The 21,848-nt window shown below is 40.4% G+C and overlaps 1 protein-coding gene across 1 annotated transcript in view; it reads left to right on the top strand.

Moving 5' to 3' along the window:
• Nucleotides 1-21,848, top strand: part of LOC119910789 (nesprin-2-like) — a 157,418-nt gene that overhangs the window by 9,980 nt on the left and 125,590 nt on the right. Inside the window, exons 3-11 of the mRNA XM_038729597.1 lie at nucleotides 11,870-11,931; nucleotides 14,162-14,257; nucleotides 14,341-14,418; nucleotides 14,675-14,767; nucleotides 15,096-15,298; nucleotides 15,625-15,824; nucleotides 17,430-17,530; nucleotides 20,464-20,577; nucleotides 20,909-21,046. Coding sequence (XP_038585525.1) covers nucleotides 11,870-11,931; nucleotides 14,162-14,257; nucleotides 14,341-14,418; nucleotides 14,675-14,767; nucleotides 15,096-15,298; nucleotides 15,625-15,824; nucleotides 17,430-17,530; nucleotides 20,464-20,577; nucleotides 20,909-21,046 — 1,085 coding nt within the window. The remainder of the gene's footprint in view (nucleotides 1-11,869; nucleotides 11,932-14,161; nucleotides 14,258-14,340; nucleotides 14,419-14,674; nucleotides 14,768-15,095; nucleotides 15,299-15,624; nucleotides 15,825-17,429; nucleotides 17,531-20,463; nucleotides 20,578-20,908; nucleotides 21,047-21,848) is intronic.

Raw genomic sequence — 21,848 nt, 5'->3', positions numbered from 1 at the left:
AAATACAGAGCCACATTAAAGTAACATACCACTCTGATAATCACCACCTTATTGTCACGGAAGGACCATAGACTTTATAGAAAGATATGTCGGCCACAACATCTTGACCTTGGTGGCTGGCTGCAGTATGGATCATACTACATGGCCAAAATACAAAAAACATGATGTTGATGATTATGTTTTGTTGTGAGGGGTTAGTTTTTCTTAATTAGTTGTTTGATGCTATAAAATGGGGTTTCACATCATGATTGACAGCTGAGCTGAGCCCTTCTCATGATTGTGTCGGCCAGGCGTATTGATGCTACGGCTCCAAACACGAACGCTACACAGACTCTGGCTGCAAGTGACGTCACCAGTGCAAGGTGGCAGCTCCCGTGTCTGGGATATTTTGCCATCATTTTCCTACAGTGGGAGGAAATGTAGACTCAGCAGCCATGTTTATATACAGTTCATGGTTTGCACTAGGGGTGGGAATCTCTGGGCACCTCACGATTCGATTTGATTTCGTTTCAGAGGGCTGCGATTTGATTATAAAACGCTTATCGATGCAGCTTGATGCATAATTTTTTTTCCTATACAGGATCCCTCCTTACTAAGCATTTAATTTGGGCATTAAAATCCAAAAGAAACATGTCTTAATTAGCCTAAAAGGACTAGTTTGTGTCCCTAACTTACTTTATTAAACTAAGCTCCATGGTCCATCATTTCTTTAACAGCCAGTTGTCAGACACCTCTGAAAACTGAACGGTACCAAATGTTCTCAACCCTTGACTGATAATTAATATTTCTACGTTACTAATTTAGCTAAAGTTACATAAATAAATAAATATTTTTAGCACCTTTCACGGGACCCAAGAACGCTGTACACATAGTGACAGAACAACACAAAGTCATTCAGGATTGAATGCCTGGGTAAAGAGCTGGCTTTTTAGTAGATTTTTTGAAAGTGTCCAGACAGGGAGCATTTAGGATCTCTGTGGGGGTGAGTTCAGGAGGGTGGGGGCTCTGACGCTGAAGGCTCTGTCCCGTAAAGTCCGGAGTCTGGCGTGGGGGACAGAGAGCAGGCCCTTGTACAGGGGAGGTGTTAGACATTACAGCCCTCACTTTTCCAGCCGTTGGGGAAACTACAGACTTTTATTAACGGACACACTGCGACCTACGCTGCACGTTTACTGCCAGACTGACACTTACTGCTAATATATTTCACCGCTAACTTTCACAGTCACGTTCCGCCGCTCACTCTCTCTCACTCGCTCGGCCTCGCACAGGATACACAGGGAGCTGCCAAGCGTCGAGTGTCACCATGCTGGCAGCGTGCGAGTTAAAACCATTACTTGCGCACTGATATTGATGATTGTGTGACATTTTGGGGTGGTTATTCATTCTGCAGCGGTGGCGAATACAGAGGAGCACTGGTGTCTGTTGTGTGCACTTCTGCGAGTTCCGCCTTTTGCGTTCTGTCAACATTACGTTATTGACTGATAATCTTCCACGTTATTCCCCCCCCCCTAGTTTGCACCCTGGTATTGGTCCTGTGCTATTATGCATCTGGATTGCAAGTTGCTTACTTACTCTTTTCATCTCAAATTCGGCGTGTGTGACATTTGTGGGAGGGTTTTGGCAATGTGGTTTGTTAGTGAGACCTGGTTTATTGTTAAAGCTGATTCTCTGGTGGTCGAGGCAAGGTCTCAGTTGACCTCAGAGGCCAGCAGTGTGGACAGGTGTGAGTCCAGGAGATGGTAAGTCTGACATGGTCTTTGAACTTGTGATGGTTGCACCATGAATAGATGGCAGCACAGGCTCTGACATGATGGGCATGTCATTTTGTTCCCTAGATTGTCTTTCTTCCAGTTCTTTCCTGCCTGTTTCCTGTCTGTATCCACTCTTGCATCGTAGATTTATTATGTAGATTGTTTCAGGATGTTTCCTAACTGCCCGTCTGCCTCTCTCTCTCAATCTGCTGTCTTTCTTCTACTCAGGTTTTGGGTCCATTCTTGCAAGGTTGTCCACTGAACTATTTTTAGCACATGACTCCCCACATTTCCTCTCCACATTTAGAGCACAGTGTTTGTTAAAGCCATGTAAACGTTTTTTCCAGTCATTTCCAAATGGTAGAACATACAGAATGGATGATGTAACGCCTCCAAGGAAAGCCAGCTTATTAAAGTAAAGGGAAAGTCTTGTTTTTTCTGTGTATATTTCAAGTGGTAATGATGAAAGAATGTCAGTAAAAATAGCTCACACTGTGTAAATGCTGGGTGTATTCAGTGTTTGCATCAGCAGGGTTAGTAGGAAGAATACTGTCTTGTACTGAGTATGTATGTTGTAAAGCTGGTTTTATTATGTGATGCTTTTAAAGTGATTAACTGTGTCCGAACAATTAAATGGTTCAAAGTTGTTGCACAACAGTACTTAAGAAGAATGAGAAAGGCTCTTGTAGACCAGTGGCCTGCACTACGAAGGGAGTTCAACCTGCTCAGAGTTAACTCGGGGTTATCAGGCAAACTCAGGGCTGACAAACTCTGACCGCCTACACTGGAGTTAAACGCTACTACGACGGTGGAGAAGATGTTGGTTAGTTGAGTCCGTGTTAACTCGGTGTTAAATTAATTGGAGTTGGTGCACGTTCCCATAAAAGGTGTGTTCGGCCGTGCAGGCAGAGTTTTTTTGAAGTGACGCATGTAAAGACAAGTTAACTACTAATGTCATGGCGGACGACAAAGCCAGGGAGGCTTGTTGGACTATATTTGTAGTCTAATTATCTTCCAAGTGTTTGTATTGTAGATCAAATCTCTATTAGCCTTTGTATTTTATGGGCTCTTTTATGTGTAATATGATTAAGTTGTAAAGGTACAACTGCACAAAAGGTCCATTGTAATGTGGAGAGGGGTGATGATCCGAGGCAGAATTTAATTCCCAAGATTACTACAAGTAATAAACTTGAATATTCTCTGACATTATAGTCACACATTTATGAGAGAAACACTTTGCAAGGCTGCAACATCACACACACACGTCTGTCTTGTATTATGCATGCACTGGAAAATTAAACTTTGCAATTGGATTTAGCAGTGAGGAAATACTTCAGAGTTTAGCCCACAATCACTATCATGCACCTTAGAGACTTTGCCTTGGATTGGGCGTAGTCAGCAGGAGATTTCCGATTTTCTTTCTAAACATGTGAAAACACTTAGGAGAATTCAATTATAGACTACAGATGGGCTCCATCTAAGAAACTGTCCCGTTAATTAATACTTAAAAAAGTCTGTTGCCTGCTTGACACACCTCTGAAAGAGCCGCCAGAAAACGTGATTCCTCTAAATGTCCTCTGCCTGGACATTTGACATAAGTCAAACACTGACTCATAATGTTTCACACCTAATAAATCTTATTGTTTACTGTATAACTGATTCTTGTGTTTCTGTTTGTTAGTATTCTTGTGTGGATTTGGTGATTTAAAGGTCACCAAAGTCACATAATTACACAAACTAACAGATTGAGGCAGTGGGAGACCCGAGAGGTAAAATTACTGTTTTTGTTAAGGGAGTCTGGTGGCTTTGACAAGAGCGACATAGTAACTGCGTTTTGTTAAAGAAAAGGGATTGTACTCTTTTAAAAAAAGGTCTCTCTCTGTAGGGATCCTTTCCATAATTCTGTCGGACTCTTGGAATAACAATCTGAGCCCGTCGGTGGCAAAAACAAGCACTTTAGTGGACTAACTTTGACGGTGCACGATTGCCCCGCAAGGATGACATTGCAGCCCTGTTTCGCTGCTGCCGGCTGCAGCACGCTTGCTCAGCATCTGTCATTTCCCAGTCCTAGTTACTAATCTGTGGAGGTCGGGTTAGGTAAGAGATCTAACTTTTCACAGCATCTGACATTTGAATATGACGCACGTTTTTCAGCGTCTGTAGCATGTATCCAGGAGGACTAGCTTGTTGCAGCTATTCTCTTGTTTGGGCAAGTTTGAAGCCTCTGTTAGTCTGATTTAAAAGAGGTGGAGCCCAGCAGATCTCAGCTGCCTCCCTGCAGGCTAGAAATGTAGTTAGCTGTTTAGACAAGAATTACGTTTAAACTACATTAATATTTGTTTTCCCCTCACATCTCGTCTTGTGAAATCATGGATCATTGCATGCTGCAGCGTTCAGAGTCAGTCAAACTATATGTTTACTAGTTAGAGAAGTTTGATTTAACTTGACCTGGTAAATTTTCCTGCTGAATCAGCATGATTGATCCCATCATGGGTGAGTTATTTCATTTATCTCTATATCAGTGACTTTTTATTGGTACAGAACTGTGTAGAGTGGACTTAGTTTAAAGGTACAATACTACAATGGACATTATTATTAGCATATAAAAATGTTTAATCTAGGTGGAATGATGCACTGGAACAGCAGGTCTACAGCTAATTCTCAACATCTGTTACTCAAATGTAAGATATCAATCTAGAATAGAGAGATTTCATATAATCATAAGCTTGAATACTTGAAAATAAGTTCTGGTCAGAACCATGTTGTGTCCATTTAGCAGTGTTTTTTTTATTATCAGCAAGTACATTAAAAAATCAATACATGCGTCTTTCTCTTTTCAAGGAAAGTTTGTTGTTAGGGCCAAGGTAGGTTTTGGATCTGATAGGAAGAAAATACTTTTCTTACCGAGACATGCAGGTATCTACTTCTTTAGTTAACCGTGTCAGTGTAGGAAATATGTCAATTTGTAAGCATATGTAAAATAATGGATTGCTTTTAGAACCACGTTGTTCTAACAGTTAATCAAAACACAAAGTGAGAGCTTGGCCCCTATCCAGATCCAGTTCCTTTTATCAGTCATCTGTGAACCACGGGATAGAGCATCACCCTGAATACAGAGCTCCGCTGTGACATGAAAAGTAAATAAATGTCTGCTTTGCAGGAAATAGCACATCACTGTGGTGAAATTAACATCAGCCACCAGTCAGATACCTTTGGGACTGTAACTGCTAAATGTGCCACTTTACCAAACACAATTTTTAGAGAGATTCTAAAAGCTTTTAGTTCCTCTGTGGAGGCTTTGAAGTAGTCCCTACTAGCTATCCAGGCTAGCAGGCTAATTGAATATTACTTTATATTATGTAACTACTAGTTTGTATTTAGACTACGCCGTGTTCCAAATTATTATGCAAATTATATTTTACACTGATTTTCCTACATAGTCGATGCAAATGACAGTCAGGGTATAAGTCGAATTTCATTGAACAAACCAAGTGGTTGCTTTTATTTTTTCAAAAATAAAAAACTCATAATGCACTTTTCTAAATTATTTTGCACAACAGAGTTGCAAAACATTTTAAATGTTTTAAAGAACTGAAAATGGTAATTTGTTAAACTTGCAGCATATTGCATATTTAATGACATCAAAAGCTATTTCAATCAAACACATCTTAACAGGGCAAGTTACATGTTAACATTTGACCCCTTCTTTGAAGTCTTGCATCCATTGAACTTGTGAGTTTCTGCTTGAATTGCTTTGCAGGATGTCAGAATAGCCTCCCGAGCTGCTGTTCCACCCTCATAGATCTTTTACTTGAGGATGCTCCAAAGGTTCTCAATAGGGTCAGGGGAGGATGGGGGCCACAAAACGAGTTTCTCTCCTTTTTATGTCCATAGCAGCCAATGACACAGCTGTATTCTTTGCAGCATGAGTTTTGCATTGTCATGCACGAAGATGATTTTGCTACGGAAGGCACTGTTCTTCTTTTTGTACCATGGAAGAAGGTGGTCCGTCCGATAAATCTATAAACTTTGCCGAGGTAATTTTCACACCTTCAGGGACCCTAAAGGGGCCTACCACCTCTCTCCCCATGATTCCGTCACAGCCTTATTGAGCCATCCTCCAACCATCCTCTACTCCATCCATCTGGACCATCCAGGGTTGCACGGTACTCATCAGTAAACAAGACTGTTTGAAGACTAGTCTTCATGTGTTTCTGGGCCCACTGCAACCGTGTCGGCTTGTAAGCATTGGTTAGGGGTGGCCCAAATAGTAGGTTTATGCACAACTGCAAGCCTCTGGAGGATCCTACACCTTGAGGTTTGCGAGACTCCAGAGGCACCAGCAGTTTCAAATACCAGTTTGCTGCTTTGTAATGGGAGTTTTAGCAGCTGCTCTCTTAATCCGATGAATTTGTCTGGCAGTAACCTTCCTCATTATGCCTTTATCTGCACGAACCCATCTGTGCTCTGAATCAGCCAGAAATCCCTTTACAGTACCATGATCATGCTCAAGTTTTCGTGTAATATCTAATGTTTTCATACCTTGTCCAAGTTTGATGTTTTCTACAGCAAAGAGATCCTTTTTCTTTCCCATACTTGTTGAAACCTGTGGCCTGCCGAACAATGTGGATCATCCTTTTTAAGTAGTTTTTATTTAATTAATTAACTAATTATCACAGGTGTCCAAAGAGCCCGGAGACACAATATCATCCAAGCAAAATATTTAATGTTAATGACACTTGATTTCATAATAATAGGTTAGCTAACAAGCTGGTAGTCTGTTGTCTCATTTCAATTCAATCTTTATTGTCCCTCCTGGGGAAATTTGATTTACAGTAGAGGGCTAAAAACAAAAAACAGGCAAACATATATGAGACATGGAACATTAAAAACAGCTGTTACAGCAAACAGAATTTGTTTGTTTGGAAGTACTCAAAGAGTTGAGATTGAAGCCTCAACAACATAAAGGGCTTCTGAGCAGTGCAGTCAGCAGCTCAGGCTCAGTGCAGATTTAGGGCAGTTATTGCCCTAGGGGCAAAGGAAATTTTAAACATGTTGGTTTTTACCTGGAGAACCTGTATCTTCGCCCAGAGGGGAGATTCCTCCTAGAGTGGGTGGTTAGAGCTGGTTGTGATTTATTAAATTGAGTGATCAGTGTTTTGGCCACATTAAAAGTACCCTTGTAGATAGCAGATGTGTTGAAGTTGGGGTTATTGTCCATCACTGTTCCCACGTACGTGTTGCACTCAATGGTCTCAACAGGTGAGCCCTTGATTATTATTGGTGAGGCTGAGTGGGAAGTCAGTGGCCATGTTTTTAGTTTTGTAAACATTAAACTTTACAGGGCTCAGTTGCCACACCTGAAACTCGCATGAGAAGGCGCTGTACACCACATCACCTGAAGGCCAGCAGTTGAGCTAAATTGTTACAGCCCAGTCTAACCATGATCCTGAAATGTTCCGGTCTTTGTTAGCGTTTCAGAAAGTCATTAGAGTATTGATCCAATGAACAGAGTGAATGTCACTGAATCTCTTTCCTTCTCTTGAAATTGGATTCAGTCACCATATTTGAATACATTTATTATCCTCATTTTTGTGATTAGTACATCATTCTCTTGATGGGATTTGGATTATTGTGCACTGTTCATGATGTTAACGTGTGGATTGTGATGTACTAAAAAAGATTTATTAAAAATGAAGTTGAAACATGCAGAGTTAGTATGTGGCAACTGTAACACTCAAACTGGTGATGATGACCATAAATCATAGTTTTATATCCAGAACATGACATGTTTCAGCTTGAAACTGAAGATTCAAGATCTCTGAAAAATAAGTAAATATTTCTTGGATAACATTTGGAAGTGGTTATTTGCAAGATCGTGTTACCTCCATAAATTGTCACTCTTTGTTTTTCTAACGAACCCTGTTACAGAGATAGCAGAGATTCATTTCAGGTGCTTATACAGCTACTAAAATGGTAGCACTCTGGAACTGATTTTAAAGCTCTGAGGCTTGTTTAAAATAATTCTTCTGGCAAACTCTCAAGTGTGTAACAGCTCTCCGGTTTCTTCATCCTCTTGCCATCTTTAGGTTGCTCCTCATTTTGTGTTTGTATGAAGATTAGTGATCAGCAGCGCTTCAATCCAGTTGACAATTCAGAGGGTCAAAGAAAACCAACCTCCTTCTCCCTTATCTTTGTTTGATGATACCAGATAATTATAATAAGATGTCATCATATGGGTATGATTAAGATTAGACTGTAAGGGAACTGAAGCCAGAGGAGGCCTGCGGTTAAACATATCAAGACAGAAAATAGTCTGTGAACTGTCAGCCTGAACGAGCTCTGCAAGGACGAGAAAGGACCACTAGCCTTTGCCTACTGTAGCGAACAAAGATCTAAATGATGAGGCAATTTTGAAAAGAGTAGTTGTAGGAATACATCCCTGTTGGTAAAAACTTTCATAGCTCCTACCTCATACCTGGTGTTGGTTTTTACTTGCTTTACTTATATTTTACAATGATTTTTTAGTACTGAACAGCAGGTTCACAATCTGACTTGTGCAACAGGCTGATTACATTGTCACCATATTTAAAGAGTAGTAGCACTAAATTGGCTTAAAGTTATTGGAGGAAAAAACCCAATCTTGATTAAGGGGAAACCATTTATGGAGATAGTGAATGTAGTTTAGTTTAGAACAGCTCTGACTGAGTTAGTTGAGTCAGTGAATTCATTGAGTTTATGAGGACAATGGAGAACGAGGACTGGATTATATGTGAGACTCTTCATACTGTGACTGACCTGAATGACTTCATTGAGCTTTACAATGGTGAGTGATGGACAAATAACTGACTAAGTCTGCTGTTTTACAAGTCTTTATATAATCTGAGTGCTGAAACCTTTCTGTAGCCTGGCTCAGATTATTGTAATACACTTTTTATTTATGCATATATTGTTATTATAGCCTCCCTCAAGGGTATTTAACAAGTTCCATGTTAAATGAAACTCTGCCTCACTGATTATGAATATTCTTTGACAGTAACGCCCTTCTTTACTTTCATAGGTCAGTACAACAGCACAGTGTACTATATATTTCAAAATGCATTTTATATACAGTATAAAAACAACCCACTTTCCTCTCTCTTAAATATATCAACGTGTCAGCAGTATATTTATATGCAGTTCAGTTCATGTTGGTAGAAATACATACCTCGTAACTCATGCTGAACCCGTTGTATTTTCGTCGTATCTTCGTCTTTCCCGGAGTCAGAGTCCTGGATCGAGCTGCTGTAAATCAACTCGTACTGTATGCCCTGCTATCAAACTCAGTCGGTCTCGGAGGCTGTGTTCGCTCCCGATCCGGCTGTGATCACTGGGAGATCTGCTTATGTTGCCGGTTCTGTTGCCTGCTCGCCCTGCTTGCCCTGCCCCAGATCTGGACTCAGTAAGCTAATAGGACGTCTAAGTAACCTGCATGGCTAACTGAGCTAACAGCAGCAGTTATGACCTGATATGTGATATGCTGCCCCCTACTTTTTTAAGTATGAATTCCACAGGTGAGAGTAGTCACAATTCTTACACACTGTACCTTTTTGAGAGCTTCAAAATGTACAGCACAGATCTGTTAATGAATGCCAGAGCAGTGTTTCCCACTGAATGGGGGTCGCGTGCAGTCGATATTGACTACCAGCTATATACAGCGTGCTAGCGTTTAAAACCCGGGTGTTTTCTAACATTAAGTTAGCTCTCCTTATAAGGTAGGCTACTTACATGCTTGCTAATAACTTTTTTAAGCTGGGTCTCCGACATTCACAGCATGCAGCTGTGTTCATGAGGAAGATAGCGAGAGAGAGGGACGAGCGAGAGGATGTGCTGCGCGAACGCGCTACGGCGCTCTCCAGTCAAATACAATTTTAAATAGGCCTAGTAAAAAAAATTGAAAATCAATCTGTGGCGGTCAGCGTTGATATTGTGGCGGGCCGCCACAAATAAATGAACGTATGGGAAACACTGCAGAGTATTGTAAACTGTAAACTCTTTCAAATGTGTTGGAAAGTACTTAAAAACCAAAATTCAAATACAAATCCACTTCTTAAAAGTAAAAACTATCACCAGCCACTTTATTAGGTACACCTGTTCAACTGCTTATTAACACAAACAGCTAATCAGCCTATCACATGGCAGCAACTCATTGCTTTTAGGCATGTAGATGTAGTCAAGTCAACTGGCTGAAGTTCAAACTGAGAATCAGAATGGGCAAGAAAGGAGATTTAAATGACTTTGAACGTTGCATGGTTGTTTGTGGAAAATGGGAACCTTGAAGTAGATGGGCTACAGCGGCAGAACACCACACCGGGTGTCACTCCTGTCAGTTAAGAACAGGAAACTTAGGCTACAATTCGCACAGGCTCACCAAAATTGGACAATAGAAGATTGGAAAAAAGTTGCCTGGTCTGATCTGACATTCAGATGGTAGGGTCAGAATTTGGTTTAAACAACACGAAAGCATGGATCCATCCTGCCTTGTATCAACGGTTCAGGCTGGTGGTGGTGTAATGGTGTGGGGGATATTTTCTTGACACACTTTGGGCCCCTTGGAACCAACTGAGCAGTGTTTAAACACGACAGCCTGCCTGAGTGTTGTTGCTGACCATGTCTTCTGATGGCTACTTCCAGCAGGATAATGCACCATGTCACAAAGCTCAGATCATCTCAAACTGGTTTCTGGACCATGATAATGAGTTCACTGCACTCCAGCGGCCTCCACAGTCAACAGATCTCTATCCAACAGAGCACCTTTGGGATGTGGTGGAACGGGAGATTTTCATCATGGATGTGCAGACGAAAAATCTGCAGCAACTGCGTGATGCTATCATGTCAATATGGACCAAAGTCTGTGAGGAATGTTTCCATCACCTTGTTGAAAGTATGCTACGAAGAATTAAGGCAGTTCTGAAGGCAAAAGGGGGTCCAAACCGGTACTAGCAAGGTGTACCTAATAAAGTGGCCAGTGAGTCTAGATCGAGTTATAAGAAATAAAGAAATGTCAGTGTAGGATGCCTGGTTATACATTCATCTGAAGATGCCTCAGTTGCAGATCTGTTCGTGCCAAACTATATTCTGTGGCTTTTATTATTGCACTGAGGCTCTCTGCATGTTCAGGCAACACACAGACCAAATACTTCTTTTTGTGATTATTATGCCCAAAGGTTTTCCAAAATGATTGGCCAAATCCCTGGGTGTTAGCTACAACAATACCCTGATTTTAAAAGGCAAGGTTATGATAGTTGGCTAATTTCACAATAGGAGTACCAAATGGTTTGCAAAGATGGGTGTTCCATGTGTTTTATTTTTGATCCCCTTTGGTTGAGGTCTGGTTAAATCTAAGCATTAAAACTGCTGAGTTAATGTAAAGGATGCTTTGTGGTCAGTCTTGAAAAGAAACCAACATTGACTGTACGAGACAGGATGCAATCCTTAGTCTCAGAATCAGCTTTATTGCCAGGTTTGTGTACCCATACGAGGAATTTGACTCTGGATTGTACATTGCTCACGATGTGTTTACTCATACAAAAATACAAAATCACAATAATAAAAATAAAATAAAATCAGACACAGATTTCAGTGTAGACAACACAAATATACACACATGAACAAAAAAAAAATAGACATTGACAAATAGTGCCGTGAGCAGAGAGCAAAGGATGCAGGAGTCTGTACATGTTGGAGGTGGATGTGATATACAGGTACATATACATGCATACATGTACACAGTATATAAGTATTTTGTGCAGGAGTAATGACTTGAGGTAGGTGGATACATATCAGCTACTTGTACAAATGACTCTTTCTGAATCTTTTCTGGATCAGACAGTGTTGTCCAGTCTTTAACCTCATGGTGCCTGCAGTTAACAGCGCTCTTAGCCAGTGAGATATACACACTGTTGCTAATAATATTAGCGGTCGAGCACATTGAAACTACTCTACTGTTGCAGTCAAGGTAAATGGTTCTGCATTGCATTTTGACCGTAATGTCTACAATTTAAATTTACGCTACCTGTGATTTACTATTTAGATGTGATGATATAAATAGACAATTTGTGTTTCTTCTTCTTTAACAGTGGAACAAGAACAGATTCAGAAGAAGACCTTTACCAACTGGGTCAACGCTCAACTGGCAAAGGTGAGTCGTGTCTCTGAACCCTGACCTCTCTGACAGGTCTGACTGAGGGGGCAGTGTTTCTGATGGAGGAATTTAATCTAAATTTGTCATTATTAGCTGTGCTGCATGAAAGCATTAACAGAACATCTACACCTGTAATGGATAAGTCCACATTAGTACACTGAGTATTCCTTACTGTCTCAAAGCTTCATAGAGTATTAGCAACTTAACAGACATAAGACTTGGTCACACGATAAAGGGAGCTTAAAACAAAACCACAGAAACAGAAAATTTCTGTAGATGTCATGTATACACGGTGAATCTCAGCTGAGCTGCTGCAGCTTTATGACAAAATGCAGGTGAGCAGGAACATGTGAGGACATGAGTTGATGGATCACCAGTTATGCTCATGTGCAAACATATTCCCTAAAATAAAAAATGTTTCAATAAAAAGATGCGTCTGACATTATATAAGCCACTCACAGTAAAATTGTGTTTACAACCAGGGAAAGAAATCATCACAACAGCACAGTTGGTTTTAAATTGGCTACCTCTAAAATACTGAGCATCTGTTTCACCAACCATTGTGCTGTGGCTTTCTTTGTCAGCCTGTAAGGCATTTAATAATCAGACGACAATATTACATTGTTGTCGCAAATAAATCCATGAGCTTTGTAATGCTAAATACATTTCTGAGACACAGATTTGCAAAAGGTCACTCTCTTGTTATCAAAGTAACTTGTTACCTAACATGAGTCAGCAGCAGACTGTTGGCTTCATGTTGGAGGTCAGCTGTGAATGTTACGGTGGGGGGGGGGTGAACTGTGTACATAAATATAGCATTGAGGAGCAAGGTTCACAGCGAGCAGACAGACAGCAACAGACGGCCACCACCCTCGCCTGCCCTCCACCACCGCCCACCATCCACCACTGCCCACCATCCACCACCGCCCACCATCCACACCCCGCCGATCCACCTACCAGTCCACCCAGCTCAGGGCTCCGTGTGGGACTCTGCCAATAACCTGAATGGTGGAGATTATTGTTAATCCTTTGGTTGTTTACATTAGAGCTCACATAGCAACATTACCTTCTGTCACATGTGAATCGTTTTCTTTTTTCTATGTTTGCTTTGGAAAGCCCTAACTTGCTGACATTCAGCCTTCAGGATAAAGTTAAAGTTTATTCTTCTCTGCTGACTAAATGAGACTGTATTGTTCATCATCGTGTTTTTACTCCTACTTGTCACTCGTGGAGGTTAATAAAAGTCATTGACTACTAGGTTCCCAAGGTTAAAGATCATTTGCAGCTAAAAAGATTGTTTTGTGTTTGTATTTGACAGTGATATCCAATTTATTTACACATAATGTAAACATACATTTTTGGAAAGGATAACATTTTGATAATAAAGAATGTGATCAGGATGTGTACTGCACAGGGTATTTTAGATTTGACATTTAAACTTGAAGCTGCTCTCTGATGGACAGTTATTCATGGCAACAGTGTGTGCCTCAAACACATCTTTGGCAATGCAGCTTCTTGTTACATATATGCTGACACAAATATACGTCTGATCAGCAAATATCAGTCAACTTTAAGGTTGATGTAACTTTCAGGCTGTAATAAACCAATGTCTCCTCTGTTTGTGAACCGTAAAAATTATGTTAGTCAGTATATTTACCAAATAAGACAATACAATACAATTATTTATTGTTGCCTTATAAAGCCTGACAAAGAACAAAACATTGATTCATGACATGACAGATAAAATAGTGAAACAACAATTATCATTATATTGTGGAGAAGGTTTACCGTCTCCAAAATGTCAGCTTCTCAGAAACTGACAAACAGTCTTGTTTGTAGCACGACCACCATGTGTTTAGTTTAACTAATTGCTTTTGATTGGATGTCACAAGGAGCAAGTCATCCTCAGCTCAGATGCATGCCTCACAGATTTCTGTCTTCACAGATTTTCCCGCAGTCAGATTGTGATGCAGAAAAACACTTTTAACACTGCTATAATTTTGGCACATATTTTAATGATAGGAAAGTTTTCATGTTATTTAAATAGAATTCTCTAAAATGGTTACCGATGTCTTGTAAACATGGCTTATTTCACAAAAATGTGTTTTTGTCACGTACTAACTTTGTATTGATATAATACATTCTGCAGCCTTGGTGTGGGTATCAGCTCTCTGAGTATTTTAAAGCTGCTATGATTAAAATAATTAAAGTGTGTGTGTTGTGACAGCGGAGGCCACCATGTATGGTCATGGATCTGTTCAATGATTTCCGTGACGGCTCCAAACTGTTGGACCTGCTGGAGGTGATGAGCGGCCAGCGCCTTGTGAGTCCCCTCGCGGTTCAGCACTCAACATGCCCGGCAGTTTTAATGAATCCACTGACTGACTCTCCGGTTGTGTTTTGCAGAGTCGGGAGAGAGGCAGGGGAATGTTTCAGCACAGGAGCAACGTTGAGAAGGCCCTTTCCTTTCTGAAGAAGAAATCGGTAAATGACACCCTTATGCTGTCAGCCAAATGCAATCACCAACCACATAGTGAGGACTTTACTACCAGGGGGATGACGCATTTTGTCATTTGATTTTGCCTTTTTAACATTATACTAATTACTACACGTGATTACTGCTTCACAGTCTGATGATTTTGCCAGGCATTGTTTGCAGGAAAATATGAGATTATTAGATTTCTACATGGATCAGTCGAGACTTTGTGCAAGTTTGAAACATTTCCTGTTTTCTCTCCAGATCAAACTCGTCAACATTAACATTCCTGACATCATTGATGGTAAACCGTCCATCATCCTGGGCCTCATATGGACAATCATTCTACAGTATCATGTGAGTTTAATATGTTGAGTTAATAGATTTTATTTCTTCTTCTTTCTTGTTGTCTGTTTTCTTTCATATTTTGTTTTTACAGAATTAGACCAAATTACTAGAGCAGGGAAGCCAATTTGAATTCTCAAATTAGCCCATTTATATCTTTTGTGCAAGCCAGAGATTCTGATGTAATTTATGTGGTGTCAAGTTTTCTCTTCCCTTATCTTGCTTGTTGTTTTGTCCAGTTGTGGAGTTCTACTGTGTTATACCTTTTTAACTTTTACTCCTTTATCAGATATAAATGCCCCTAAATGCTAGACAAAGTGTGTGTTGGTGTTTTTCTTAGATCGAGGAGTTGGCCAGCGCCCTCTCATTCAGCTCCCGTCAGTCCTCCATGGACTCTTTGGCCAGTCTGGACTCACGCTCAACCCTGTCGAGCCGCTCGGCCAGCAGCAGTCCCGTTCCTCCCAGAGGCTCACCCCTACACAATCGTTTCAGGGTTTCTGCCAAAAAGGCCCTGCTGCTCTGGGTCCGGGAACAGTGCCACAAGTAAGCACCTAGGGTAATGTTTATATAGGGTAACGCTGATATATCAAAGCCTTGAGAACCCTCTAATTGATGCATCTCTTCTGTTGTGATGTCAGAAGTGATAGATCCTCACACAGATACCTCTTGGTTATTTTCACGTCTGGGATAAAGACCCAAGCCTGATCAGGGCTTTTCTGTCTGCGCTGTCAGATGCTTTGCCTGCCAGAATCTGAAATACATTCCTATGTGCATGGGATTTTATTCCAGTACATACCTGGAAATATTTGGAAATATTGTTAAAAATATAAATAAAATGTAATAGTAATAAAGCGATTTGTTTCCCACAGAGCTGGATGTTCATTAAATGTGAAAGACTTCAAAGCTAGCTGGAGGAGTGGTGTGGTCTTCCTGGCGATTCTGTATGCTCTGAGGCCTGACCTGGTGGATCTGTCCAAAGCCAGAACCAGAAGCAACAGGCAGAATCTGGAGGAGGCCTTTTACATCGCAGAGAAAGAGCTGAGGATCCCCAGACTGCTGGATCCTGATGGTGAGTAATTCAGCTTTACTGCCCTCAACCAGGTCAGAAACCAGTGACAGTAGAGCAGCAGGAGCAAGTATCTTCAGTAGAAGGCTTTGTTTTCTTTTGTAATTGACAATCGCAAATACATGAATATTCTGTTTACAGTGTTGAGCTTGGAATAGTGCTGCAGATGTGAGTGAAGTATCCTAGGTTACTACTTTATGAAAACTCCAATAAATGTGGATAAAGTGACGAGGTATGAATCCAACACTGTTATCGATGCATTACTGTGAAATAGGAATATTTTTAAATATTATATGCTGGTGACGTCAGTGAGATAAACTTTATATTCTACACACTGGTTGTAGTTCCTTTAGGAACATTATACAGGGCTTGAGACCATAAACTATGTCAGTGGTTCTCAAACTGGGGGGCATAGTGCCGCTTCAGGTTGGGTATTGATGTTGAGCAGACCTAAAGTTGCATGTGGTGGCGCAAACAAAACAAAAGTTGTGATGCAAGCAAGGCCATTTTGCTAACCTGAATCTTTGGTTTTATTTCAGTCACTTGTCAAATCAAATCCACTTTAGCTGGGGGGCTTGAACTTTTTTTGGCTACCAAGGGGGGGGGGGGGGGGCTATTTGAATTTGTGCTCCATTTTGGTTTTAGTTTTAACTGTATAATTATTTTTACATTTAGGCTAACTGTTATTTTGTTTGCACTTGGTAACTGAATTTGTTAAAAAGCCTTTTTTTATTTGACAGCTTTCATATGAATAAGGATTGTGGTGCTGTGATGAGGTATTGCACAAAACTACAGGCCAGTGTCTCAAAATGATTTTGATAAATATGATAAGACTGAAAACTAAATGCTTCTAAAGCTGTTTAGATGTAAAGTTGAGGTTAAATACCTTTTATAATTGTGGACACATTTCATCATAGTTGCAGACATTTGTAAAACACATTACATTTTATCATCATTGGTCTTTTTGTTGTTGTTTTTTATTTTTTTATTTCCAGCACTGCAATCGCAGGAAATATAAAAAGGAGGTGACTGCTTTCTTTGCAGTTTGTCAAGCGGATGCTGGTGCAGAACCATTTCACAACACAGACTCACAAGGATTGACCATATGTTTTTATTTATTAGCCAGTCTTCCACAATCAGTTTACTTCAGTTGCACGTATTTCTACTTTGTCCCCCTCTATTTCCATGAAACCTCTGTTTTGGTGTTTCAACAATCAAATACTCTTCACAAAATATGATTCATCTGATTGTTCTCCTTAACATACTTGTGTAGCAGTATTTGATGTGGTGCCACGAATCTTGTATGAGTGTAGCTTACCCAGCGAGCCCCAGGGCGAGTGGGATGACGTTCTGACAGTCTGCTGACTCACTTGCTGCTTGTTTACTTCACTTTATATAAAACCCATTTGTTTCGCTCTGCTCTGCCTGTTAGTTTATGAGCAGACTTTTATCAGCTGGGTGTTTTAAAGACAGAAAAGTTCCACCTCCATTCCTCAGATTCCAGTCGAAACTCCACCTGCTTCAGAGCTTACTCATGTGTTAGTCTAAACCTTTGACAGAGGTGTTGTAGTGGGAGACTGATCATGGAGGATTGTGATTTGGATGCAGATGTGGACGTTCGAGACCCTGATGAGAAGTCCATCATGACCTACGTGGCTCAGTTCCTGCAGTACTCCAGAGACCTGCCAATGCAAGAGGAAGAAATGCAGGTCTGTATTTCTCTATTGTTGTCTAGAAAAACATCAAGTAATAATAAAGGTGCAACATTTTATACTGCAGCAACATCTGCAGAAACGTTTTAATGGCAGTGTAGCTCCGAGATCTGACGACCAGCTCAGGTAGAGTTTAGGATTCTGCTCAGGACATTTTCAGCTGTTTTACCTCTGCAGTCCAGTGCAGTTAGCATCTGAGCTCTGTCAATCCAGTCCTGCTCAGGAAGCATTGGTTTGGTGATTTGCAGGTTAAAAGAAGTCTAGACTTCAAGATTAAAATCAGGCATTGGTTGAAATATTTTTTAGATTCCTGGGTTACATTAAAAGTTGTTTCAACAGTATTTAAATGACTTTATTTCATTGTGATGCAGGTCCAAACCACACTTAATGTGGTCACTAAAATACTATTGAAACAGTGGTTGTCAAGACGGCCAGTCAACCTAGATATCTGAAAATGTCAACCCAATTTTGTTGATTTGATTTTAACGCAGATACTGTAGCTAATGTTTTTCACCAAATCACTGGCTTCTTTTTCTACCTGTTCTCCAGTCTGTATGTCTGATGATTTTGCACTGTTGCCAAAGTATTTGACTATCAAGATGAATACATGCACCATATGTACATAATCATGCACATGTTGTGCAGGAATCCTTTAAATCTGGCCATCGAAGAGTTGTTCTAAATAAACCGAAGGCAGGGTTTCGTCCAGTAGAACAATACATGTTTTGTCCTTAACTGACTTTTTCAATTCTATTCTGTTATTTCTATTTTTGCATAGAGACCACAGAATATATGCAGACACAGGAACATTTACACCTTTTTGAGATTAAAAGTGAAATGAATTACAGCATGCAGATCACCTTTTGGAGTTTGTATATTTAGAATGTCATCTGTTCCCAAGTTGAATTTGCGTATAGTGACCATGACTAATGTTAAGAAGTATTGTTTGTTTCAGTTGTTGGCCTGTTGAAGCAGTGCCCTGCAGTTACCTCTGCCATATCCAACTATTTCACTAAAATATGAAGCTTTTTCTGCTTGGCATTTTCACTTTTCTTCCACTGCGCTCTCTTTCATTCCTCTTTTCCTTCCAGACACAACACCTGACTGTTCCTAAAAGTCCTTCTCCTGTCAACCTGCCTCTTCACTACACTCCTGCTATTTCTGCTTCACCTCTGCGACAGGTAGACCCGACAGTCACAGCCCACCTCGGGTTCATTTCTCACTTTTCATCCACCTACTTTGCTTCCAATTACAGTACCTTGCAATAGATTCGGTGACACCTGAATCATAATTATTGTCTACGTAAATCTCCCCATGAAGTCATGTGTTTGTAGATAATAACACTTATTTGTAGACGTAATTTGCACCAACCTTGGGTGGCCATGGAAATTCAGATTATACAATTTTCAGGAAATAGCATTAACAGTAACAAAACAATAATAATAAACAATAAGAAAATACAACCTGACTTTTATATTGGAGCGGTACATAAACAGCAAGTAAAATGTTTGTCTTACACTCAGCGAGAAAAACATCACAATGTTTAAAATATATATAATAGCTTGGAAAACAAACCCAAATCCCTCTTTTAAAACATGTTTTTCTGAAAATACTGTATTTCTGTCAGTGCCCCCCCCCCCCCGCCCCCCCATCGCTGCTTTATGGTTTTGAAAGAAGTAATGTTTTTCTCCGTTAGTGCAGTGTGTTTGGAAACCTGGCTTGCTGGTTTGAAATTATCAGCCTCATTAACTCATCACACGGCGTAAATCAACCCCACCAAACCTTTGTAGCACCCACGAATAACTTTAGATCGACAAAGTTGTTTCTTGATACGGAACTGCAGCTACACAATAAAAAAGTTGGTCGCTAAGAGCCAAGATTGCCTCCGAACCGTGTGGTGGTTTAAAGCACGTCTCATCATGCAGAATCAAACTAGTTCGCCCTGTTCTCAGGGAAGGAATCCAAAGGCACAGCAAAGGTGTGTTTCTCTGCCTCCCATGAGATGAACTCACGAGGCGACTCTGCAGTGTAGCGACTCCCTCCACTCCGCAGAACACATGAAACATCAGTCACAGTCAACCAGAACACCTGTCAGCTCAGGTTTCTGACAAGATATCAGCGCGTTTGGAAGAGGCTGCTGTAGACATTTGAGTATTTAATCTACTTTCTGTGTTGTTACTTTACCCCCGAAGAAGTGTTCATTTTAGAGTTTAGGATGGATCCTGCCATGACTGGGTAGAGGGCGCAGTCTGGAAAATGTTATTTAAAATGACAATTTCTTTTTATATTTACAAATCACATCAGAAAATACATGACAAAATGCACAACAAATAAACCTAAATGCTTCTACACACTGAATTCTTTTTGCATCTTTATATATAAACATAGACTTTGAAACGTGGTCTTTAGCATCCACATGTACAGGATAATTGGATTTGTTTGCTAAAACAAACTTCGGTATGGGCATGTTACTCTGTGCACAGGCTTGCTTCAAGTACAACACATTTTGGCACACTAGCTGTGTTGTGTAAAATATCTCATGACTGGTGTTGGTGTCTTTGGGAAAGCTTTTTGCTTAGCTCTATATTGCCCTTCTTAACACCATTTTTAGTAATAAATACAAAGTTATTTACCATGGATAGAAAAGGTCTACACACCCCTGTTAAAATGCCAGGTTCTTATGATGTAAAATAATGAGACAAAGAAAAATCCACCTTTTAATGTGACCTATAATGTCAACAATTCAATTGAGAAACAAACTGAAATCTTTGAGGGGGGAAAAATGAAAAATAAAACCCCTCAAATAACATTTTGACCTCAGTGTGCAGATATAAAGATTTCTAGAGATCTAAATTAAACTAAATATCAAATAAACAGTTGAGTTTAGCCTGGAATTGTTCAGCGGTGTTTCTCGTGTTCCACACTTACAGGCGACACCTGATCGAAAGGCACAGGAAGTGACATGCTGGCTGGTTCAGGCGTATGACGAGCTGCTGGAGGGATGGGACTCCACAGAGGGCGAGAGCTACCCAGAGAGATACCATGTAAGTTTCGCTGAAACGTTGTTACTTAACTGTGGTACATTCATATTGCAGACTCTCAAACCAGTGATATAATTAAACTGTTGCTTTCAGTTATAAAGAGCTCATTGCTGTTTCTACAGCAGCCTCATCCCGTTTAGTACTAAAATGCCATATTTACCTGTCCCGTTTCTCATCAAATTTGAACAATATCCTGCTGAATGTTTTCTATCATCAGTGTACTGCAAAGAAAAGTGGATCTTTGAAATTTGAATTTGTCATAATGTCTTGTTTTTCTTCCGTTTGAGTTGACATTATAAGAGTGGCACTAAAGATAACATTCTCCATCCCTCAGGTATTTCATACCTTTCTGGTATCCTTTAATGAGCAGCGGCGTCCCATCATGCCTTTGTTGACAGCGATGAGACGAAGCCCGAAACTAAGCGATGAACAGCGGGCTCTCAGAGAGGCGTGGGACACCCTCACTGAAAAGGTTACATCCACACAAATCTCTTATCCCACACAGACCTTGTACAGTATTTGATATTGGTACATTCAGTGCTTGAAGTGGGCCGGAACGCACCGGTACGCAGTACCGGCACCTCGACATTTTATTCTTTGGCATACCGGGACATTTTCTTGCGTACCGGGACTTCTCCCAAGCTGCCGGTCCTCTGCCCTCTCCATATCAGGTACTCTGGGTGCTACGTGACACTCCCGTTCTCGCCTGCCTGCTAGTCTCTGTCGGCGGAGAGAGACGAGGGAGAAGAGAAGCCCGGGTGCCTCTCAAGAAGCCGTGTGCTCAATATAGCTCGTCAATCTCAATTGTCGTGAACCGACCAATCACAGCCGGGACATTTAAAAGTATTGACAGATAGGCGTAATTTACAGTGAGGAGAATCAGAATGCATAACTCCATCACTTTTTACTGAAAAACAACTTGCAACAAGAAATATTGAATAACAAATGAAACACTGCACAATAAGAAAACATGCAATGCAACTGAAATATAGAAGAAACAAATGTGCATTGTCCGAATTATAAATATTATATTTTGAATTGTCACCTGTCTCCTTAATTTTGTTTCCCTTCAAATAAATAAACATTTTCTCCATGAAGTGGTGCAGAAAATGTGTTTAGAATGCAGGAAATTAAGTGGTTAATGTGCAAAGTCGTTAATGTTATAATATTTACTAGTTTCATCATGTGGTTGAGGATAGTAGGGGGGGGGTATACTCGCACCCATTTTTTTCCACTTCAAGCACTGGGTACATTTCAACCATTTGGTTTGTTTT

Source organism: Micropterus salmoides, unplaced genomic scaffold, assembly GCF_014851395.1.
Source record: "Micropterus salmoides isolate LMB-PRFRI ecotype aquatic unplaced genomic scaffold, ASM1485139v1 Ms_hic_scaffold_19, whole genome shotgun sequence".
NCBI lineage: Eukaryota > Metazoa > Chordata > Actinopteri > Centrarchiformes > Centrarchidae > Micropterus > Micropterus salmoides.
The sequence above is the reverse complement of the archived record's forward strand: the minus strand, read 5'-3'. Positions and strand labels throughout refer to the sequence as shown.